The sequence below is a fragment of the Salvelinus sp. IW2-2015 genome, linkage group LG26 (genome assembly GCF_002910315.2).
Source record: "Salvelinus sp. IW2-2015 linkage group LG26, ASM291031v2, whole genome shotgun sequence".
Classification (NCBI taxonomy): domain Eukaryota; kingdom Metazoa; phylum Chordata; class Actinopteri; order Salmoniformes; family Salmonidae; genus Salvelinus; species Salvelinus sp. IW2-2015.
The window spans coordinates 2978657-3003980 of record NC_036866.1 but is presented as its reverse complement, the minus strand read 5'-3'; the positions used below and the strand labels follow the sequence as shown (position 1 = coordinate 3003980).

Below are 25324 nucleotides of genomic sequence, written 5' to 3'. Positions count from 1 at the left end.
ACGGTGGCCTTAGTCTCTGACGGTGGCCTCCAATTCACGTTGTGGGTATGGAGAGCCTTCATGGAGAAGCTGGGGGCCACGGCCAGCCTCACATCTGTGTACCGGCCTCAGTCCAACGGGCAGGTGGATAGGATCAACTAGGAGCTAGGGAAATATCAGGGACACCAGACCTGGTTTTCATAGCTGATTTTGATAAAGTACGACTGGAGTTTTTATATAAATGCCTAGAATATTTAAATTTTGGGGAATCTCTTATAAAATGGGTTAAAATTATGTATAGTAACCCTAGGTGTAAAATAGTAAATAATGGCTACATCTCAGAAAGTTTTTAACTATCTAGAGCAGTAAAACAAGGTTGTCCGCTATCGGCATATCTATTTATTATTGCCATTGAAATGTTAGCTGTTAAAATTAGATCAAGCAATAATATTAAGGGATTAGAAATCCGTGGCTTAAAAACTAKGGTGTCATTGTACGCTGATGATTCATGTTTTCTTTTAAAACCACATTTAGAATCTCTCCACTGCCTCATAGAGGATCTAGATACTTTTGCTATCCTCTCTGGATTAAAACCAAATTATGATAAGTGTACTATATTACGTATTGGATCACTAAACAATACACATTTTACATTACCATGTAGTTTACCAATTAAATGGTCTGACGGAGATGTGGACATACTCAGTATACAAATCCCAAAAGAAAGAAATGATCTCACTCCAATACATTTTTATAGAAAGTTAGCAAAAATAGATAAGATCCTGCTACCATGGAAAGGAAAATACCTGTCTATTTGTGGAAAAATCTCCCTGATTAACTCTTTAGTCATATCACAGTTTACCTTTTTGCTTATGGTTTTGCCTACACCTAGCGACCTGCTTTTTAAATTATTGTTAAAAGATTTTATCAAGGTTTAAGATAAATGATMAAATAATTCTACCCGGAAACTTAACCATTAGGATTAGAGGTTATGTAGCATGGACAAGGAGTAATTAAAGCTGATAAACATAAGACCAACTAGGTTGGACATGGGAAGAGAGGAATGTATGTGTGTGCCGAAAGAAAACAAAGAGGAGCCTTAACCTATGTTTGAACCGACCCGGCTATAACTCTGGGGAGATAAGATAGGACAGGGAGAGCCCACAAAATGAGGTGGAAACTGAGCTGCACTTCCTAACCTCCTGCCCAATGTATGACCATATTAGAGAGACATATTTCCCTCAGATCACACAGATCCACAAAGAATTCGAAAACAAATTTTGATAAACTCCCATATCTACTGGGTGAAATTCCACAGTGTGCCATCACAGCAGTTGTGACCTGTTGCCCAAGAAAGGGCAACCAGTGAAGAACAACACTTGTAAATAAACCCATATTTATGTTATTTATTTCGCCTTGTGTACATTTAACCATTGTAATTACAACACTGTATATATATAATATGACATTTGTAATGTCTTTATTGTTTTGAAACTTCTGTATGTGTAATGTTTCCTGTTAATTTTTATTGTTTATTTCACTTTTGTATATTATCTACCTCACTTGCTTTGGCAATGTTAACACATGTTTCCCATGCCAATAAAGCCCCTTGAATTGAATTGAATTGAATTGAGAGCCCCTCCAGGTTTCCCGTATCTGGGGGGGACTGGAACTGTCAGCTGAGTGGTAATAAACTGTGGTAAGACTCCAGGAGAAAAAGAGAGAATCCAAATGTTAGTGTGTATGTATGTGCGTAGGTTAAGAGAAGGTTATAAAAGGAACGTCTTTGTATATGCACAGCAGAGCTCTCGCAAATAAACTTGGATTTGATCAATTGTGAGCTGGGAATTCTGTCTGTGTCATTTAAAACCAGAACTTTACAACCTCTGGGTTGCAGACCGATTAAGATAATTGAATTTTATGAACGTTGATTACAAAATTCTATAACAATTATATGCACAAAAAAGATTCCATTTTATTTGAAACGGCAAGCCAGACAAATTAAAAGGGCCTATTTATATTACGAATATGAATTCGGAGGGCAGAAATTATTAAAGCATTGGACCTCTCACTAAAGGCATCAGTCATACAAAAGTTATATTTAAATCCAAACTGGTTCTCTAGTAAATTGGTAAGAATGTCTAATCCTATGTTTAKAATGGGCCTTTTCCCCTTTATTCAGATTACACCTGCTCACTTTCGGTTGTTTGAAAAGGAAATAATCTCCAAAATATCATTATTTCTTAAACAAGCCTTAGAAGGTTGGTTGCAATTTCAGTTTAATTACACCTGCAAAGACAGAACAAATAATACAACAAACATTGTGGTTAAACTCAAATATTCTAATTGATTTAAAAATATATATTTTTCGAAGAAGTGTTTAAAAAAGGTATAATTTTAGTGAATGATATCATAAATAGGACTGGTGGAGTTATGTCACAGCTAACACAGACATATGGAAAAGTCTGCTCTACCCAAAATTACAATCAATTAATTGCAGCATTACCACAAAAATGGAAGAGGCAAGTAGAAGYGGGAAAAAATTAAGGAACTTGTATGTCGGCCCTGTATTAAAGAACATWAATGGTTAAAGAAAAGTGTGATAAATAAAAACATATACCAATTTCATTTAAGGACCAAAAAACTGACAGCTGTGCAATATAAATTGCTAAATAGTTGGGAAGAGATTTTCGATGTGCCCATTCCATGGCACATGGTTTATGAATTGATACGCAAAACTTCGAATTTTTTATTTTAAATTACTATAGAAAATTATTGCAACCAATAGAATGTTATATATATATGGGGATACAATATTCCCAGCTCTGCAGATTCTGCTGTGAGGTGGCAGAGTCAATAGATCATTTATTTTGGTACTGTCCATATGTAGCTTGTTTTTGGTCACAGGTCCAGGAATGGCTGAAGAATTGCAACATTTGCCTAGAACTAACGCTGCAGATAACAATACTGGGTGATTTGAAAAGCCATAGTCAATCAATAAGTAATATAATTATTATTTTAGCAGAAATGTTACTTTTTAATTTACAATCTGTAGAAGCTATGAGAGTAGAAAGGTTCAACACTTTTGTGAAGCATCACTGCACAGTTGAAAAATTTATGGCAAATAGAAATCCAAAATGGATGATGTTGAGAGATAGATGGGAGGGGTTGAATGGAGCTGAAGGCTGGGACTAATAACAAGATAACCAATGTAAAACATATGGGGTCTGTAAAATGTATATAGGTTCAGAACTTTTGTTAAATAGCACAGTTACAAATAGAAATCAAACTGGATGGACATCAGAATTAGAGGAAGGACTAAAAACAAATAAAATATAACTATTGTAAAATAAATTGTTTCTGTAAAATGTGTATAAGATATATAAACTGAAGGTAGAAGAAGCCTAGGTGTTTATTGGTTTACTCTAATTGGGGGAAGGGTGGTAGGGTTTGCAGGGAATAATAAAGGTATATTCTAAAAAAAAAAGTATGTCTGTCTATATAGGTACAGTATGTGTACGTAAATATGTGTATATGTATGTATATGAATATATTTACCCCAAAAATATGGGGTATTGGAAATGATGCAGACAATTACATTGATGGAAGCAACATTCTTTCCGCAATATTAAGCTGATCCACCCCTTAAAAACATTTTCAAAAAAGGAGCAGGGGAGGTTACTTAGGTGTCTCTGCCAAGACCGGCAGGAGAAGTGGGCCCGGTTCCTTCCCTAGGCGGAGTACGCCCAGATCTCACTTTGTTACTCCTCCACCGGGCTGACTCCCAGTGCGTCCTGGGATATCACCTGGTCCTGGCCCCGTGGATCCCAAGGTTGACCGGAGTCCCTGCGGTGGACGAGTGGTTCCGGCGCTCAGAGGAGTTTTGGAATGCTGCCCACGTGAGGCTCCAGCGCCATCCACCGCCAGAAGGAGCAGGCGGACCGCCACCACAGTGAGGCTACCATGTTCCATCCTGGTGATTTGTGTCTGGCTCTCCACCAGAAACCTCCCACTCCGCCTGCCCTGCCGGAAGCTGAGCCCCCGGTTTGTGGGGTCCTTCAAGGTCCTTCCAGAGGATCAACGAGGTAACATATTGTTTACAACTCCCCATCAACTACTGGATTTCACCCTCTTTTCATGTTTCCCTCCTCAGGCTGGTGGTTCTGGTCCTCTGGCTGGTGCCGCCCCCCACAATACCCCTCCACCTCCCCTGGACATCGATGGGAACCCCGACTATGTTGTCAGGTCCCTCCTGGACTCCCGACGTTGTTGGAGTTGGCTCCAGTACCTGATGGACTGGGAGGGGTACGGCCCAGAGGTGCGCCTCGTCCTGTGGCTGGAGCCGTGCATCAGGGGGGGCGGTACTGTCACGCCTACTCCCGCTCCTCCGCTCCAGCACTTGACGTCGCCGGTCTCCTAACTGGCAACCATCATTATGAACATCTGCTCCCCATCGTTACGCAAACCTGTACTTCATCATCACATTGATTACTCTCCCTTTATTTAGCCCTCAGTCATCAGGCAGTATTGGTTCTGTCACGTTCAGTACTCTTCTCCTGTTTTGTTGATCTGCCTTTTTCTTATTATTAAACTCACCTTCTCCACCTGCTTCCTGATTCCCAGCGTATACGTTARATGTAGCATGTAGCATGTAGCATTTATTTTTGTGTAGTATAGAATAGATATGATATATACGTTGGGGCACAAACTATAGGACTGAACACAATAAGTTGCAGAATAGTCCTCTTCACATAGTCATCAATGCATGGTCTACGCAGTATGCCACAAAGTAAACAATACTGTCATTACACAATATGCATGTGAGTATTAGGCCTACTGTCTCACACTATTCCGTGTGTATTCTCTGTATCCCTAGGCAACGTGTTGGTGTACTCCATATGTCCCCCCCAACCATGAGTCCACCAGAAGTACTGTCACATAGGCCTAGCTGTTTGTTTTCTGGTTCAACAGCTTGGGCAGCATCTGCATGGCTGTGGTGTTCTCCTGTGGAGGGCACTTTGTCCTCTACACGTATGAAAATGGCTTTTAGATGGTCATACTATCTGTTGATAAGCAACTGATTGCTAAGGTTATGGTTTAGAATAAGGGTTAGGATAAAGATTAAGGATAGGGTTAGGGTTAAGTTTAGGGTTATATATTTGAAATGTACTGATAGTCTGTAGAGCATCTACATTTTACTTTGAGATTTTTGTAATTTAGCTGACTGTCTTATCCAGAGCGACTTACAGTTAGTGCATTCATCTTAAGATGAATATCAGGTCTCTATCTCCAGCTTAGTAACCATAACACAGGCTTTTCTTACTCCTTTTTCATATAACCTATTCTCTTCTCCACTCGCCAGGCCTTCTAATTTCTTTACTGAGCCATATGTGGTAGGCCCGAGTCATCACGTTAACTTCCTGTTCTTCATATATCTGCCAGTAGAGCTCATCTATGTCAGTTCCATTTCCTGTCTGTTCTCATAGAAACCCTGTTGCGATACTTCTATTTGCTACCATCATTAATCTTTTCTCTTCGATTGAACAACTCATCAGCCAATTCAATTAGGACATGTGGAGTTAAATAACTACCCTTTTAAAATCTTAATCCTTAAAGAAGAAAATGTAATTCCTCCTGTGCTTTTATCCAGCAACCCCCTAGGCCTGAACACTCACTCTCTATTTCTATGCTGGTCTTATGTTCTTCTTTCAATCTATGTACAATAATTATCACTTATTGTACACATATAATCACCTTGCGCAATATTTTCCTATCTTTTCCCCATTTCAACGCCCACGTAGAGCAAGCCAGAGTTTATAACAAGAGCAAGCAGAAAGCGAAAGCAAAGTTTCAGACTACTCATCCACTCCTTGTGCTTTAGCACCCTCCTCTGCTCTCCCCATTCAGGATGTTTCTTTTCTGAGAATTCCAGAATGTCAGCTGAAATGGCGYGTAAGTACAGCAGCAACTACAAAATTGCCACTTATGTTTTGGACATTTACAGGGGTTTTCAAATCATTTTCAAGGTTGCTTAATATTGTTTATGCACTGTATATTACATCCTTACATTTGGATATTGAGATACAGTATAGTACTAATGATGCAAATATATTAGTTACCACAGTAACCAAAAGGCTCAGAGTTATGATAAATAGGAGTAGAGATAGTATGCTTGAGTCCTTAAAAAAATAGTAATAGGCATCGAAACTGTACTGACAGTACAGCTGTACTGGAACTGATTAGGGGAGTGAAGTACCGTATAAGTAGGATACAGTAAAATAATGTATAAGCCCTGGTTTTAGATAATATCTATTGATTTTGAAGGCCTGCCCAGACAGGAAGAAGTTCACAAAGGGTATTACCTCGATGGACATAGTTTTACTAAAAGTTATCCCTGACGTTGTATATAAATGTCTTGCTATGACCATAGCTACTCTACTTCGAACAAGCATAGCAGGTCTGTGTCTTCCTATCAGGCTTTGCAATTTGCATCTCGTGATTTTTGTGAAATGTTTCTGAGTATTTMACATCTTTCGGAAATGTCAATATAATATTCACACTAACTGTCTAGCTCCCCAAGCTGGTCAGCCCGTGTCAGTAACAGTGGGTGTTGTATGGAACTTCACATTGGATCCTCCACCACCACAACCGCCACGACTTACAGGTGGGTCATTCCACAATCCACAGCATTATTGAAACAACAGATTCAAAAGTTGTGTTTTTCGAACTATATTACAACGTATTACAATGTAAAGTGCTTTGAGCATCTGGTAAAGTGCTATACAGTACATACAATCAATTCTAAATATTATTATTAGTGTCTGCATTGTGTCTCCAATTAGAGAGAGGAAAACATGTTGGTGACTTTCAGTCCTTTCTCTGTTCCTCTCTCCAGTATGGGCCACACTTGTGTTCACTGTTATAACCGTTTGCCGGATCGTCATAGGTCAGTTACATTTCTGTTTAGACATGCATTTCCTGTGGAACTTCCCCTATTTCTATCCTGTTACCTCTATCATATTGTTTATTACCACCTAAAGTGCTTATTTCCATACATAGGTGTCGTGTACAAAAATGATTGCCCCCAGCAACCGTACATCCCCAACTACCTGCTATGGATGGCCATCTTCAACCTGATTATGACAACATGGATGTCGTTCCCCTGGGAACCAGAGGGGAGGGGGCAGCAGACCCCAAAGAGCTGTATCTGTGTCTCACTGCAGTTCTTGCTGGCTTTGTCAGTGTTCTGTTGGATCATTGCTGGTGAGAGAAAGTATTGCTGTAAAAACATGAACACAAGGTAGAGGGCTGTAATTGTTTGTTTCATTATCAACACATTTCAAGTTTTAAAAAAAACACATAACTTTTATGTAATACACAAAACATAAAATATATTTTCAGGTCTGTATATTGTTAATATAAATGTAATTGAAACATTGTATTGTTTTCTGGTTTGCTTAATATATGGAATTTAAAAGTATTAATACTTTTGATACTTAATTATATTTAAAACCAAATACTTTTAGATTTTTACTCAAGTAGCATTTTACTGGCTGACTTTCACTTTTACTTGAGTCATTTTCTATTAATGTTTCTTTACTTTTACTCAAGTGTGACAACTGGGTACTTTTTCCACCACTGTGTGTGTCACAGATCAGGTGAGCAATCTGATTGCTTACAATGAAGGGGGAAATATGCACTATACAAACAAAACAAACAATGACAAAGTATAATACTACACAGAAGGTGTGGCCTAGTCACGTTCTACAGGTCTGTATATTGTCAATAAAAATGTAATTGACACATGGTATTGTTTTCTTTATGACCTATTTGTCAAAACTGTCTGCAGGAAATGTGTGGATCTTCTCTATATACCAACCCAACTACGACCCGACCCGTTCAGACGGCCAGTACTGCAACAAGACCCTGTACACGTTTGCCTTCTGGAACGCAGTGCTTGAAACCTTGGTGTTGGGAGCGATGCTAGCTAACTGCTGCAAAGGTCTGTTCTGTGGCATTCTGCTAAATGGACAACCACAGCCAGACAGAGACTTCCACAGGAACGTCTGAAGGAGGGATGGAATGTTTGAAGGAGGGATGGAACGTTTGAAGGAGGYATGGAACGTTTGAAGGAGGGATGGAACGTTTGAAGGAGGGATGGAACGTGTGAAGGAGGGATGGAACGTGTGAAGGAGGGATGGAACGTGTGAAGGAGGGATGGAACGTTTGAAGGAGGGATAGAACGTTTGAAGGAGGGATGGAACGTTTGAAGGAGGGATAGAACATCTGAAGGAGGGATGGAACGCCTGAAGGAGGGATGGAATGTTTGAAGGAGGGATGGAACGTCTGAAGGAGGGATGGGACAAGGGACGTCTATCGTGCTCTTGTCTTCTTAGCTTCACCATCATTTTGTAAAAGCGGTACATTTTATTAATCTACGGTATGATTATGGTTTAAAAAAGCAGTTTTTGTGATACTTTTCTCTTAGCTATGTGTGTTTTGCATCCACACACAACACTCTGCAATAGGTACTGTTCACATAACACTGTTTTCCTGTTTTCCTATTTTTTTGTGATAAAGAAAATAATTTAAAAGTTGTTGCTGATGAACATATAGGTTTTAATATACACTGAGTGTACAAAATGTTAGGAACACCTTCATTAGTTGCAATCCCTTTTGCTCTCAGAACAGCACCAATTCGTCGGGGCATGGTCTCTACAAGGTGTCGAAAGCGTACCACAGGGATGCTGGCCCGTGTTGACTCCAATGCTTCCCACAGTTATGTCAAGTTGGCTGGATGTCATTTGGGTGGTGGCCCATTCTTGATACACACAGGAAACTGTTGAGCGTGAAAAACCCAGCAGCATTGCAGTTCTTGACACAACCAAACAGGTTCGCCTGGCACCTACTATCATACCACATTCAAAGGCACATAAATATTTTGTCTTGCCCTAACATTTCATCTTCAACCTGACTCCTCCCCTTCATTTACACTGATTGAAGTGGATTTAAATTGTGACCTCAATAATGGATCATAGCGTTCACCTGGATTCACCTGATCAATCTCATGGAAAGAGCAGGTGTTCCTAATGTTTTGTACACTCATTGTATTTTGACATTGGTTAAATTGTATTATATCAAGGAATATATACAGGTAACTGCCAAGATTATGGCATCACTTGAGTAAATGAGGGATACAAAGTATATTGAAAGCTGGTGCTTCCACACAGGTGTGGTTCCTGACTTAATTGAGCAGCAATTAACAACCCGTCATGCTTACGGTCATGTATAAAAATGCTCCCATGGTTATGCCCTCAAAGGATGACAATGCCCATCCACAGGACACGATGGTCACTGAATGGCTTGATGAGCATGAAAACAATGTAAACCATATGCCATGGCTGTCTCAGTCACCAGACATCAACACATATGAACACTTATGGGAGATTCTGGAGCAGTGTCTGAGACAGCGTTTTCCATCACCATCAACAAAACACCAAATTATGGAATTTCTCATGGAAGAATGGTGTCGCATCCCTACAATAGAGTTCCAGACACTTGAACTCTGTTGGAATCCATGCCAAGGTGCATGGACACTGTTCTGGTGCCTCGTGGTGGCCCAATGCCCTATTAAGACACTTGAAATTGGTGTTTCCTTTTTTTTTGCAGTTACCTGTATATTACATATACCTACTGTTGATCCATGTTAATTAAAAGATACAGTATGTACCATGAAAAAGGTGCAACTGAAAATAGAGTCTATTGTCAACTGTCTCTTGAACTGTCTTACAACGTAATAAAATACATCCCTCCATACATTTAAGTTACAGTACCTAATGTTTTATAAAGATGATAGAACAGTTACAAAGAGACTAGTATTTAGCACATTTTATTAAAACTTTAAATAAACATATCACAAACATGTCACTATATTTCAAGCCATACAACAGTGTCCAAGACAATTATATCATACATTTTCCTGTAGAGTACTTTAATAACTCAATGTGAAAAATACTATTGCGATATGAAAAATCTAAGTGTACATTACAACCAAACCTTTCAGATAATTATTCAAATATTAAAAATGAAAAGAAACAAAAATCCTAATTAGATCATTATTTTATTAGTAACCAATTCTGCAAATTAACTGTGCAATGCATACTGTGTCTATTTTACAGGGATTTCATTAGGCTTTAAATTGGGTTGCACCATATTCTCAAATTGAACTTTCTAAAATTTTACCTTTGGAGGGAGACTTTCCCTGATGCAAAGATGTTATGATTTATGACAGTATTATTCAATTCCGGTCCTGGAATGGCAAAACATTTCAGTTTTTTGTTTCTACCTAGTAGTTAATTGTACTCACCTGGTGTCCCAAGTCTGAATTAGTCCCTGATTAGAAGGAGAGGATGAAAACCAAAAGTGTTTCAGCCCTCCAGGATCAGAGTTGAACAGCCTTGATATATGATGTTATGATCACAAAATCAATCTGAACATCATTCGTGACAGCAATCACTCAGGGGATCAATATGTGATTTGGCACAGATTTCATCCTAAACGTAATACTGAAAGGGAGTGCAGCTTTATTGATGAATGATGAGCAATACGTAAACAACACGATATTGCACTTTTCATGTTGTGTGTATCCCGAGAAGGAATGGAGAGCATAATGCTGTTTCCTCCTCTTTTTGGCCCTACCATGAGGGATGAAGTTTTACAAAAGGAGTGAGAGAGACAGGGAAAGTTCCAGAAAAAGTAGAGCATCAGTAGTCGTCAGCTGGAAGAGAGAAACAGAAGATGGGATTACCCACGGCTGAAACTGAACCAAGCCAATAAAGAAGAGAAGGAAGATCAGGAAGATCAGGAAGAGGAGCATGCGATCCCATCCAATCATAGGAAGATCAGGAAGAGGAGCATGCGATCCCATCCAATCATAGGAAAATCAGAAAGAGGAGCATGCAATCCCATCCAATCATAGGAAGATCAGGAAGAGGAGCATGCAATCCCATCCAATCATAGGAAGATCAGGAAGAGGAGCATGCGATCCCATCCAATCATAGGAAAATCAGAAAGAGGAGCATGCGATCCCATCCAATCATAGGAAGATCAGGAAGAGGAGCATGCGATCCCATCCAATCATAGAAAGATGAGAAAAGGGAAGTGGCATCATGCAGGCATGCAGTGACAGTCAGATGGACAATTGCTTACTTTCTATCGTTAGGATGCAGGTGCTGGCGGCGGTGCCTCTGCTGTTGACAGCCTTGCACATGTACTCGCCCTCGTCCTCTGGGAAGGTCTCTGGCAGGTAGAGGCAGAATGTCTCTCCTCTCTCTATGTACTGATAGTCTTCACAGTCCTGGAGCATCTCCCCCTCAAACCACCAGGTCACCTCCGGCTTGGGCTCCCCGGTAATCTTCACTGTGAATCGCACTGGCTCGGCATCCACCACCGATTGGTTCTTCAGGGGCTTCTTAAACCACGGAGCCCCCGACCTGGCATGGTCCTCCTCATCCTCATAGGCTGCCGAGCTATTGATGATGCTTCCCTCTTCCTCCTCCTCATCTTCCCTTTTCTGACAAAGATATGACACATTGACACATTATTTTTGGAAACCCTCCCTCCACTGAACTGTCATGCGTTTTTAGAATGTCATGCGAGTCAGGGACGTCGTCAACTGTTTAACAACGAGAAACCCGATGATTGAACCCGATGAAAGAGGGATTTACTTTTTGGAGAGCGGCGTCAATCTCTTGCTGCTCGAACTGCATCCTCTGAAGCTTCTGTTCGTCCACCCTCTTCTTCTCCTCCTCCTCTCTGGCTCTGGCCATTTGTTCAAACCGTGCACGCATGTCCACCTTCTGTCTGAACGGAGCCTCCTCAGCCCCCTTCTCTGTGTCATTTTTGCCTTCATCATCATCCTGAAAAAACAGCACAACATGATACAGACCGACGCGTTTGGAGTTCCAATGCGATTCTGAAGGATCATGCTAAAATATATACCTCCTGGATCCTCTCTTCTTCCCTCTCTTTGATTTCCTCATCTACAGCCTTTCTCTTTGCTCTCACATCCTCAATCTTCTTCTGGATCTCCTCGTCTTTCAACTGCTTGATCTTCTCAAACTTGGACTTGAGGTTCTTGGCCTGGATGGAGCCAGTCCTCTTGAGTTTCTTCAGCTCCTCATACTCCTTACTCACTGTATCAGAGCTCTCATTCACCACYTCCTTAGGAGAGAAACACATATAGTGATAAGATTAGTTTTAAGGATACAGACAAAACAGAAGCATAGGCCTAATCATTTCAACACATAAGAAATTAGGCTGTATGCATCAAGCGTCTCAGAGTAAGAGTACTGATCTAGGATCAGGTCAATGTTATCTTGTGATTATGYTATAAAAGGCTAAACTGGTCCTAAATCAGCACTCCTACCCAGAGATACTTTATAAATATGGCCCCTGGTTCTCCTCATCTTGTTATCAATCTCTGCAGTTGGTAGTTCCATGCAAATATCCATGAGACTTCCCACGTGGGTCTTTAACAGCATTGTGGGTCTTTAARAGCATTGTGAGACTGATACCATGTTGATGACTGACCTCTCCCATCTCTTGTCTGAGCTGTTCAAACTCCTGTTTCTCCTGCTCCATTTTCTTTTTGCGCGCCGCCACCTTGCACCTCCTATCGGCTTCCTCCTTCTGCTTAAGCAGCTCTTCGAAGTTCATCTCCAGTTTTCCAGGATGCAATGCTTCCTGGGATTCGCTCTTGACCATTCCGTCCTCGTCCTCATCTAGCACCTACCGGCACACAAACACAGAGCATGGTGTCATTGACAATCTTACAATAAACCAATTACAATCCAATCAAAGTTTGTTTGTCACATGGGCCAAATACAACAGGTGTAGACCTTACCGTGAAATGCTTACTTACAAGCCCTTAACCAACAAAAATAAGAGTTAAGAAAATATTTACTAAATAAACGAAAGTAAAAATAATTTCAAAAGTGACACAATAAAATAACAATAACGAGGCTATATACAGGCGATATCGGTACCTAGTCAATGTGCAGGGGTACAAGTTAGTTGAGGTAATTGAGGTAATATGTCCATGTGCTGTAGGTAGGGGTAAAGTGACTATGCATAGATAATAAACAGTGAGCAGCAGCAGTGTAAAAAAAGGGGGGGAGGGTCAGTGCAAATAGTCCTGGTAGCCATTTGATTAACTGTTCAGCAGTCTTCTGGTTTGGGGGTAGAAGCTGTTAACAAGCCTTTTGGACCTAGACTTGTCGCTCCGGTACCGCTTGCCGTGCGGTAGCAGAGAGAACAGTCTATGACAGGGTGGCTGGAGTCGTTGACAATTTTTGGGCCTTCCTCTGACACCGCCTGGCATAGACACAGCCTGGCCAGTGATGTACTGGGTCAGTGATGTACCTGCGGTCAGATGCCGAGCAGTTGCCATACCAGGCAGTGATGCAACCTGTCAGGATGCTCTCGATGGTGCAGCTGTATAACTTTTTGAGGAACTGAGGACCCATGCCAAATCTTTTAGTCTCCTGAGGGGGAGTAGGTGGTGTCGTGCCCTCTTCACGATTGTCATGGTGTGTTTGGACCATGATAGTTTGTTGGTGATTTGGACAGCTCTTGACCTGCTCCACTACAGCCCTGTCYATGTGAATGGGGGCGTGCTCGGCCCTCCTTTTCCTTTTGTCCACAATCATCTCCTTTGTCTTGATCGCGTTGAAAGAGAGGTTGTTGTCCTGGCACCACACGGTCAGGTCTCTGACCTCCCTATAGGCTGCCTCATCGTTGCTGCTGATCAGGCCTACCACTGTTGTGTCGTCGGCAAACTTGGAGTGTATGCTTGGCCATCCAGTCGTGGGTGAACAGGGAGTACAGGAGGGGACTAAGCATGCACCCTTGAGGGGCCCCCGTGTTGAGGATCAGCGTGGCAGATGTGTTGTTGCCTACCCTTACCACCTGAGGGCAGCCCGTCAGGAAGTCCAGTATCCAGTTGCAGAGGGAGGTGTTTAGTCCCAGGGTCCTTAGCTCAGTGATGAGCTTTGAGGGCACTATGGTGTTGAACACTGAGTTGTAGTCAATGAACAGCATTCTCACGTAGGTGTTTCTTTTGACCAGGTGGGAAAGGGGAGTGTGGAGTGCAATAGAGATTGTGTCATCTGTGGATCTGTTGTGGAGGTATGCGCCAATTAGTCAGGTTACCTTGGTGTTCTTGGGCACAAGGACTATGGTGGTCTGCTTGAAACATGTAGGTATTACAGACTAGGTTAAGGACAGGTTGAAAATGTCAGTGAGGACACTTGCCAGTTGGTCAGCGCATGCTCTGAGTGTCCTGGTAATCCATCTGGCCCTGCGGCCTTGTGAATGTTGACCTGTTTCAAGGTCTTACTCACATCGGCTACGGAGAGCGTGATCACACAGTTGTCRGGAACAGGTGGTGCTCTCATGCATGCTTTAGTGTTGCTTGCCTTGAAGAGTGCATAGAAGTAATTTAGCTCGTCTGGTAGGCTCATGTCACTGGGCAGCTCACGGCTGGGCTTCCGTTTGAAGTCTGTAATAGTTTGCAAGCCCTGTCACATCTGACGAGCGTCAAAGCTGATGTCGTAGGATTCAATCTTAGCACTGTATTGACGCTTTGCCTGTTTGATGGTTCGTCGGAGGGCATAGCAGGATTTCTTTTAAGCGTCCGGGCGTTTTAGTCCCGCTCCTTGAAAGCGGCAGAMCTACCCTTTAACACAGTGAGGATGTTTCCTGTAATCCATGGCTTCTGGTTGGGGTATGTACGTACGGTCACTGTGGGGACAACGTCATCGATGCACTTGTTGAWGAAGCTGGTGACTGATGTGGTATAGTCCTCAATGCCATCGGATGAATCCCGGAACATATTCCAGTCTGTGCTAGCAAAACAGTCCTGTAGCTTAGCATTTGCGTCATCTGACAACTTCCATATTGAGCAAGTCACTGGTACTTCCTGCTTTAGTTTTTGCTTGTAAGCAGGAATCAGAGGATAGAATTATGGTCAGATTTGCCAAATGGAGGATGATGGAGAGCTTTGTATGCGTCTCTGTGTGTGGAGTAAAGGTGGTCTAGAGTTTTTTTCCCTCTGGATGTATATGTGACATGCTGGTAGAAATTAGGTAAAACTGGTTTAAGTTTTCCTGTATTAAAGTCCCCAGCCACTGGAACGCCGCCTCTGGATGAGCATTTTCTTGTTTGATTATGGTCTTATACAGCTCATTAGGTGTGATGCCAGCATCAGTTTGTGATGGTAAATAGACAGCTACAAAAAATATAGATGAAAACTCTTGTTAACTAGTGTGGTCTACAGCTTATCATGAGGTACTCTACCTCAGGCAAGCAAAACCTAGAGACTTCATTAATATTAMATTTTGTTCCCCAGCTGTTATTGACAAATAGACACACACCCCAGCCCTCGTCTTACCGAACATAGCTGTTCTGTCCTGCCGATGCTTAGAAACCCCCAGCCAACTTTATATTATACATATTTCAGCCATGTCTCAGTGAAACATAAGATATTACAGTTTTTAATGTCCCGTTGGTAGGAAAGTCTCGAACGGATCTCATCCAGTTTATTATCCAATGATTGCACGTTGGCCAATAGGACGGATGGTAGAGGCGGGTTACCCACTTGCCGACGAATTCTCACAAGGCACCCGGATCAGCGTCCCCTGTATCGGCGTCTCCTCTTCTTGCGAATGACGGAGATTTGGGCCTGGTCCGGAATCCTTTGAATCTAACTCGTTAAATAAAAAATCTTCATCCGGTTCGAGTTGAGTAATCACTGTTCTGATATCCAGATGCTCTTTTTGGTCATAAGAGACGGTGGCAGAAACATTATGTACAAAATGAGTTACAAACAACTAGAAAAAAGCATCTATTCCCTCTAGCGCCAACATCACAATTTTTTATCCCAAATCGATCATTGCATCATATCAGCTTCGAATAACAATTTAAGCCACCACCTAAACCCTCCCACAATGAAACACAAACAAAGAAGTACACGATGAAAAGCAAAGATAAAGCAACATAATCACATTGAACAGAAAAGCTACGGCAACCAAATTACATTGAATTTCTCATCAGATGATCCTGTAAAAAGCTTTTGAATGACATGGAGATCTTTATCTCATTCGATAATAGTAAGGTAGAAGCCTTCCATTGTCCTTGTAGAATCAGAGTCAGAATAAGCAGGACACACATGATGAAGAGCCATCCATTCACAACCTTATATTTACAGTAAGAACTTACAGTATTAGCATTTCATGGCAATCACTATTATTTCTTCTTAGTCAGTGTACAAATACAATTGTCATTTGAAAGTGAAAATATCTTACTTCTCCATCTCGATATGAAGTCTTAGGTTTTTCCAGATCCAGGGAGCTCTTTAAGGAGATCATTTTGAAGGTAGGAACAGCAATTGCAAGTGTACCATTTGAGTATGTACAGTAACGTTACATCATCATGTATGATTAATCCATGTCCAATTAGAGTCCAATTAGAGATTGAGTTACTATACTAAATACAGCCTACCTCAAATGTTAATATTGGCGTTAGTTTTCAGTAGATTGTAGAAACATTGGTCACACTTTAAATCAACCATAACAGTAACACTTCGAGTGTTGTTCAATATATAGGTCGTGACAGGCAAGTCATAACTCTGTAATTCCAGTTGACATTAGAGTTTATTTTAAAAAAGGTCAAGTTTTGTATTGACACTTTAAGATGCGCTTATGACACTGTTATATATGCTTCGTGAAATAAACTTAATTCAAAAAATATATATATACCCCCGAGTGGGGCAGCGGTCTAAGGCACTACAGACCTTGATTCAATCACGGGCTGTATCACAAATGGCCGTGATCGTGAGTCCCATAGYACGGTGCACAATTGACCCAGCATTGTCCGAGTTAGGGGAGGGTTTGGCCGGGGTGGCTTTACTTGGCTCATTGCACTCTAGCGACTCCTTGTGGAGAGCCGGGTGCCTGCAGGCATCAGGTGAACAGTGTTWCCTCCGACACATTGGTGTGGCTGGCTTCCGGGRTAAGAAGGGCAGGTGTTAAGAAGCARGGTTTGGRGGGTCATATTTCGGGGGACGCATGACTCGACCTTCCCCTTCCGAGCACGTTGGGGAGTGCTAACGATGAGACACGATTGGAATTGGGGATAGAAAGGGGATAAAATCCCCCCCCCCKAAAAAATGATACACAAAATAAATTATAGTAATAAAAAAAAGAACAACTTTTCAAGTGTTAACACTATAACGTCTTAACTTATGAAAAGATAATGAAGTATTCAAAAGCACTTCATAAGGACTACATATATGCTTCACAAATTATGTATGAGCAAATGTAATTTGTAGTTTGTTTAAAGTGTGACCATAACATTGATTATGTGCTCAGATGACACCGATCAAGCAGAGCCCAGAACATCACACAGCATGGGAAACTGAAGGTATTCGTTTGTGACATTCACACACAAAAACAAGTTATGAAACGTTACTCACTATGGCTCTATTCATGATGAGTAATCAAAATAATTTCAATCTTTTCACATGCTTCTTCTGAACTTAGCCTACTTCAGTCGACATGTTAGTGCAGGGCTTCATATGCTACATGCTGGTGCTGCCTGCAGAGGTATGTTCATAGAGATCCTATAATTCACAAATGTATTGTTTTATTTTACCATAGTTATACCATATTTGATCAATTTCTAGAATTAACATTTTGCTGACCAAGATGGCAGATTTTTTGTCATGTTGCTAGGATACCAAATTCCACTAGTAAATTGTAGGATCTCTATGGTTATGTTACCCAGTCCTACCATGTTCTTGCGGGCTTCTGCGAAGAGCCTCTTCTCCTCCTCCAGCCTCCTCTTGGCCTCCTCCTCCGCTTTCTTCTCCTCCGCCTCTCTCCTCTGACGCTCCTTGTCCTCGAAGCTGACACACAGCTTCCCTGGCTTGCTGCCCTCCAGGTTCAGCATGGCCATCAACACCTCGTCATCTTCATCCACTATCTGGAGAAGGAGGACAACGACGAGAGAGCTCAAACTAGTGTCTGACATCTCGGGGCTCACAATATTAAACAGAAAAAAGGAGCTGGCTGGTCCCAGATCTCTTTGTGCTGGACTTTTGGCATAGGAGCTGGCAAGACAGCACAAACAGATGTGGGACGAGGCGAAGTGACCATCACATCACACTCACTGACCATGATTTTCCTGGCCTCGGCGAAAGCCTTCCTCTCCTCTTCCATTCGTTTCTTGTATTCAACCTCTGCTGCTTTGCGTTCATTCTCTACCCTCTGTTTCTCAAGCTCCTCGAAGCTCAACCTCAGTTTACCAGGTTGGATGACCTCTCTCTCGCCTTGAGCTCCTTGTGAGTCCTCCTCATCTTCTCCCTGCAAGTACATACAGTTCCAAAGTCACACCAGGCCCAAGACTAGGGAAATACAGTGGCTTGCGAAGGTATTCAACCCTTTGGCATTTTTCCTATTTTGTTGCCTTACAACCTGGAATTAAAATTAATTTTTTTGAGGTTTGTATCATTTGATTTACACAACACTTTGAAGATGCAAAATATTTTTCATTGTGAAACAAACAAGAAATAAGACAAAAAAACTGAAAACTTGAGCGTGCATAACTTTTCACCCCTCCAAAGTCAGTACTTTGTAGAGCCAGCTTTTGCAGCAATTACAGCTGCAAGTCTCTTGGGTTATGTCTCTATAAGCTTGGCACATCTAGCCACTGGGATTTTTGCCTATTCTTCAAGGCAAAACTGCTCCAGCTCTTCAAGTTGGATGGGTTCTGCTGGTGTACCGCAATCTTTAAGTCATACCACAGATTCTCAATTGGATTGAGYTCTGGGCTTTGACTAGGCCATTCCAAGACATTTAAATGTTGCCCCTTAAACCACTCAAGTGCTTCTTTAGCAGTATGCTAAGGGTCATTGTCCTGCTGGAAGGTGAACCTCCGTCCCAGCTTAAATCTCTGGAAGACAWACAAGTTTCCCTTAAGAATTTCCCTGTATTTAGCGCCATCCATCATTCCTTCAAATCTGACCAGTTTCCCAGTCCCTGCCGATGAAAAACATCCCCACAGCATGATGCTGCCACTACCATGCTTCACTGCAGGAATGGTGTTCTCAGGYTGATGAGAGGTGTTGGGTTTGCGCCAGACATAGCGTTTTCCTTGATGGTCTGACTAGAGTACCTTCTTCCATATGTTTGGGGAGTCTTCACTGTGGAGCTTTGCAGCTCCTTCAGGGTTATCTTTGATCTCTTTGTTGCCTCTCTGATTAATGCCCTCCTTGCCTGGTCCGTGAGTTTGGTGGGCGGCCCTCTCTTGGCAGGTTTGTTGTGGTGCCATATTCTTTCTTTTTTTTTTTACAATGGATTTAATGGTGCCTCTGATCGGTACTTCTCCACAACTTTGACTGTGACCTGTTTGGAGAACTCCTTGGTCTTCATGGTGCCGCTTGCATGGTGGTGCCCCTTAGTGGCGTTGCCTTTCAGAACAGGTGTATATATACTGAGATCATGTGACAAATCATGTGACACTTAGATTGCACACAGGTGGACTTTATTTAACTAATTATGTGACTTCCAAAGGTAATTGGTTGGACCAGATCATATTTAGGGACTTCATAGTAAAGGGGTGAATACATATGCACGCACCACTTTTCGTTTTTTTAGTTTTAGACATTTTTTAAAACCATTTCTTTTTTTCATTTCACTTCACCAATTTGGACTATTTTGTGTATGTCCATTACATGAAATCCAAATAAAAATATATTTAAATTACAGGTTATAATGCAACAAAATAGGAAAAATGCCAAGGGGAATGAATACTTTTGCAAAGCACTGGATAGCTCAGGTGGTTAGAACACAGTAATAACAACAACCACCACAATAACAACAACAACAACCACAATAACAAAACAGGTTCAATGCCCAAAGGAGATTCAGAACACCTAATGAAGGAGTTGACTAAATAACCTTTATAACTATACTATACACATTATGAATGTTCTGACAGATGTGTGTAGTTACAGTATAGTTTTCAAAAAAGGGGACTTGTGATGGATAGTTTTAATTAAGGACCTTATGCAATGCTTATGATACTATTTTAACCTGTATAACTACATTCCTATAATTAAACTCAGCAAAAAAAGAAACATCCTCTCACTGTCATCTGCATTTKTTTTCAGCAAACTTAACATGTGTAAATATTTGTATGAACATAACAAGATTCTACAACTGAGACATGAACTGAACAAGTTCCACAGACATGTGAATAACAGAAATTGAATAATGTGTCCCTGAACAAAGGGGGGGGTCAAAATCAAAAGTAACAGTCAGTATCTGTGTGGCCACCAGCTGCATTAAGTACTGCAGTGCATCTCCTCCTCATGGACTGCACCAGATTTGCCAGTTCTTGCTGTGAGATGTTACCCCACTCTTCCACCAAGGCACCTGCAGTTCCGACAATTTCTGGGGGGAATGTCCCTAGCCCTCACCTCCAATCCAACAGGTCCCAGATGTGCTCAATGGGATTGAGATCTGGGCTCTTCACTGGACATGGCAGAACACTGACATTCCTGTCTTGCAGGAAATCATGCACAGAACGAGCAGTATGGCTGGTGGCATTGTCATGCTGGGAGGTCATGACAGGATGAGCCTGCAGGAAGGGTACCACATGAGGGAGGAGGATATCTTCCCTGTAACGCACAGCATTGAATTGCCTGCAATGACAACAAGCTCAGTCCGATGATGCTGTGACACACCGCCCCAGACCATAATATTTGCTTATTTTTTAATTTCACCTTTATTTAACCAGGTAGGCCAGTTGAGAACAAGTTCTCATTTACAACTGTGACCTGGCCAAGATTAAGAAAGCAGTGCGACACAAACAACAACACAGAGTTACACACATGGAATAAACAAACGTACAGTCAATAACACAATAGAAGAAGAAAAATCTCTATACAGTGTGTGCAAATGAGGTAAGATTAGGGAGGTAAGGCAATAAATAGGCCGAAGTAATTACAATTTAGCAATTAAACTGGTGTGACAGATGTGCAGAAGATGAATGTGCAAGTAGAGACACTGGGGTGCAAAGGGGCAAAAAAAGAAAATAACAATATGGAGATGAGGTAGTTGGATGGGGTATTTACAACTGGGCTATGTACAGGTGCAATGATCTGTGAGACTTGTAGATGGCCTGGAGCCAGTGGGCTTGGCAACGAATATGAAGCGAGGCCAGCCAACGAGAGCATACAGGTCGCAGTGGTGGGTAGTATATGGGGCTTTGGTGACAAAACAGATGGCACTGTGATAGACTGCATCCAATTTGCTGAGTAGAGTGTTGGAGGCTATTTGTGTAAATGACATCGCTGAAGTCAAGGATCGGTAGGATAGTCAGTTTTACGAGGGTATGTTTGGCAGCATGAGTGAAGAATGCTTTGTTGCGAAATAGGAAGCCGATTCGAGATTTCATTTTGGATTGGAGATGCTTACAGTCTAACCAGACACCTAGGTATTTGTAATTGTCCACATATTCTAAGTCAGAACCGTCCAGAGTAGTGATGCTGGACGGGCGGGCAGGTGTGGGCAGCGATCGGTTGAAGAGCATGCATTTAGTTTTACTTGCATATAAGAGCAGTTGGAGGCCACAGAAGGAGAGTTGTATGGCATTGAAGCTCGTCTGGAGGTTAGTTAACACAGTGTCCAAAGAAGGTCCAGAAGTATACAGAATGGTGTCGTCTGCGTAGAGGTGGATCAGAGAATCACCACCAGCAAGAGCGACATCATTGATGTATACAGAGAAAAGAGTCGGCCAGAGAATTGAACCCTGTGGCACCCCCATAGAGACTGACAGAGGTCCGGACAGCAGGCCCTCCGATTTGACACACTGAACTGTGTCTGAGAAGTAGTTGGTGAACCAGGCGAGGCAGTCATTTGAGAAAGCAAGGCTGTGGAATCTGCCGATAAGAATGTGGTGATTGACAGTCGAATCCTTGGCCAGGTTGATGAATACGGCTGCACAGTATTGTCTTTTATCGATGGCYGTTATGATATCGTTTAGGACCTTGAGCATGGCTGAGGTGCACCCATGACCAGCTCGGAAACCAGATTGCATAGCGGAGAAGGTACGGRGGGATTCAAAATGGTCGGTGATCTGTTCGTTATCTTGGCTTTCGAAGACCTTAGAAAGATAGATATAGGTCTGTAACAGTTTGGGTCTAGAGTGTCTCCCCCTTTGAAGAGGGGGATGACCGCAGCAGCTTTCCAATCTTTCTCAGACGATACGAAAGAGAGGTTGAACAGGCTACTAATAGGGATTGCAACAATTGCAATGAATAATTAAAGAAAGAGAGGGTCCAGATTGTCTAGCCCAGCTAATTTGTAGGGGTCCAGATTTTGCAACTCTTTCAGAACATCAGCTATCTGGATAGGGGTGAAGGTGAAATGTGGGAGGCTTGYGAAAGTTGCTGTGGGGTGTGCAGGGCTGTTGACCGGGGTAGGGGTAGCCAGGTGGAAAGCATGGCCAGCCGTAGAAAAATGCTTATTGGAATTGTCAATTATAGTGGATTTACCGGTGGTGACAGTGTTTCCTAGCCTCAGTGCAGTGGGCAGCTGGGAGGAGGTGATCTTATTCTCCTTGGACTTTACAGTGTCCCAGAACTTTTTGGAGTTTGTGCTAAAGGATGCAATTTTCTCTTTGAAAATCTAGCCTTTGCGTTCCTAACTGCCTGTGTATATTGGTTCCTAACTTCCCTGAAATGTTGCATATCGCGGGGGCTATTCGATGCTAATGCAGTAWGCCAKAGAATGTTTTTGTGCTGGTCAAGGGCAGTCAGGTCTGGAGTGAACCAAGGGCTATATCTGTTCCTGATTCTAAATTTTTTGAATGGGGCATGCTTATTTAAGATGGTGAGGAAAGCAATTTTAAAGAATAACCAGGCATCCTCTACTGACGGAATGAGGTCAATATCCTTCCAGGATACCCAGGCCAGGTCGATTAGAAAGGCCTGCTCGCTGAAGTAATTTGTGTGAGATTGAGGACATCTAGCTTAGATTGTAGGACGGCCGTGGTGTTAAGCATATCCCAGTTTCGGTCARCTAACAGTTCGAGCTCTGAAGATAGATGGGGGGCAATCAATTCACATATGGTGCCCAGGGCACAGCTCGGGGCAGAAGGTGGTCTATAACAAGCGGCAACGGTGAGAGACTTGTTTCTGGAAAGGTGGATTTTTAGAAGTAGAAGCTTGAATTGTTTGGGCACAGACCTGGATAGTATGACAGAACTCTGCAGGCTATCTCTGCAGTAGATTGCAACTCTGCCCTCTTTGGCAGTTCTATCTTGTCGTAAAATGCTATAGTTAGGGATGGAAATGTCAGGATTTTTGGAGGCCTACGARGGTTACGACGGTTACGTCGGCAGACCAGTCGTGATGGATTGGCAGGGCTCCGTGTAGGCAGTAAAAGGGTCCAGGCCAAATGGCAAAATAGGTATTGTAGCCCAAGGAGTGGCTGATGGACCTCTTCAGCTAACAGTCCGATATGCTCTAGACAGCTAGCGGGCCGCGGCTAGCAGGCTAGCGGATGGGCCTTCTGGGGACGTCTCGATGGAGGAGCCTGTTGAAACTCCATCGGGCGGATTATGTCGGTAGACCAGTCTTGATGGATCGGCGGGGCTCCGTGTCAGCAGTAAAAGGGGTCCAGGCCAATTGGCAAAATAGGTATTGTAGCCCAAGGAGTGGCTGATGGACCTCTTCCGCTTACAGGGAGATGGGCCTAGCACGAGGCTAGTTCCAGGCTAACTGGTGCTTGCTTCGGGACAGAGACGTTAGCCAGGGGTAGCCACTCAGATAGCAGCTAGCTAGCTGCGATGATCCAGGTCAAAAGGTTCAGAGCTTYCGGTAGAAATCCGAAGATGTGGAGAAAAAGCAGTCCGGTATGCTCTGGGTTGAATCGCGCTGTGCAGACTGGCAGGAGTTGACCGGGCTAAGGTTAGCTGATGACCGCTACAAGCTAATAGCTAGTTGGCTGGCTAGCTTCTGTTGGAGGTTCCGGTTCTAAAGTATAGAAAATAGCAGATCCATACCACATTGGGTGAGACGYGTTGCAGGAGAGTATGTTGAAATTGAGGTTAAAAATATTAAAAATATATACGAAATATATATGAAGGAAATATATATATATATACACGGGACACGACAACACAAAGACAAAGACGTCTGAACTGCTACGCCATCTTGGATTCGAACCATGACGGACCCTCCACCTCCAAATATATACGGAGGAAAAAATATATGGGGCGGCAGCGTAGCCTAGTGGTTAGAGTGTTGGACTAGTAACCGAAAGGTTGCAAGATTGAATCCCCAAGCTGACAAGGTACAAATCTGTCGTTCTGCCCCTGAACAAGGCTGTTCCTAGGCTGTCATTGAAAATAAGAATTTGTTCTTAACTGACTTGCCTAGATAAATAAAGGTAAAATAAAATATATATACATGGGACACAACAAGACAAAGACGTCTGAACTGCTACGKCATCTTGGATTCGACCATGACGGACCCTCCACCTCCAAATCGATCCCGCTCCAGAGTAAAGGCCTCGGTGTAACGCTCATTCCTTCGATGATAAATGCGAATCTGACCATCACCCCTGGTGAGACAAAACCGCGACTCGTCAGTGAAGAGCACTTTTTGCCAGTCTTGTCTGGTCCAGCGATGGTGGGTTTGTGTCCATAGTTGACGTTGTTGCCAGTGATGTCTAGGGAGGACCTGCCTCACTTCAAGCCCTCAGTCCTGCCTCTCTCAGCCTATTGCGGACAGTCTGAGCACTGATGGAGGGATTATGCGTTCCTGGTGTAACTCGGCAGTTGTTGTTGCAGGTGTTGTTACACGTGGTCTGCCACTGCGAGGACGATCAGCTGTCCGTCCTGTCTCCCTGTAGCGCTGTCTTAGGCACCTACCGTCTGTAAGCTGTTAGTGTCTTAACAACCATTCCACTGGTGCATGTTCATTAATTGTTTATGGTTCATTGAACAAGCATGGGAAACAGTGTTTAAGCCCTTTACAATGAAGATATGGGTAGTTATTTGGATATTTACGAATTATCTTTGAAACACAGGATCCAGTAAAAGTTACGTTTCTTTTTTTGCTGACTTTACATTACACAACAACATTCAAGCTCTGACAGATACATTTTTTAAAGTATTATCAAAGACAGCACAAGTCAACTTCAAAAGCACAAGAGGAAAGCACTAAATGTAAGGGTTTGCAAAGGGAATGTGCAGGGTTGACACGGAATGCCACTGC

The 25324-nt window shown here is 42.5% G+C and overlaps 2 protein-coding genes across 6 annotated transcripts in view; one reads left to right on the top strand and one right to left on the bottom strand.

Annotated features, from left to right (window-relative positions):
• Positions 1 to 5825: 5825 nt before the first annotated feature.
• LOC139023037 (transmembrane protein 272-like) lies at positions 5826 to 9802 on the top strand. The gene is made up of 5 exons (XM_070435057.1): positions 5826 to 5931; positions 6551 to 6643; positions 6875 to 6925; positions 7039 to 7242; positions 7829 to 9802. The coding sequence occupies exons 1-5, from the start codon at positions 5913 to 5915 to the stop codon at positions 8047 to 8049; spliced, it is 588 nt and encodes a 195-aa protein (XP_070291158.1). The 5' UTR covers positions 5826 to 5912; the 3' UTR covers positions 8050 to 9802.
• Positions 9803 to 9852: 50 nt separating this feature from the next.
• The window catches only part of LOC111952603 (nexilin (F actin binding protein)), a 32393-nt gene continuing 16921 nt past the window's right edge, over positions 9853 to 25324 (bottom strand). For 2 of the 5 annotated variants that reach the window (XM_023971446.1, XM_023971449.2), the window contains 8 exons: positions 18213 to 18401; positions 17830 to 18021; positions 16344 to 16391; positions 12571 to 12768; positions 11980 to 12201; positions 11706 to 11897; positions 11188 to 11551; positions 9853 to 10756 (listed from right to left, as the gene is read on the bottom strand). In XM_023971446.1, the coding sequence (XP_023827214.1) occupies positions 10743 to 10756; positions 11188 to 11551; positions 11706 to 11897; positions 11980 to 12201; positions 12571 to 12768; positions 16344 to 16391; positions 17830 to 18021; positions 18213 to 18401 (1419 nt within the window). In that variant the 3' untranslated portion in view covers positions 9853 to 10742. The other 3 variants (XM_023971447.2, XM_070435056.1, XM_023971448.2) reach the window with 2 other exon arrangements.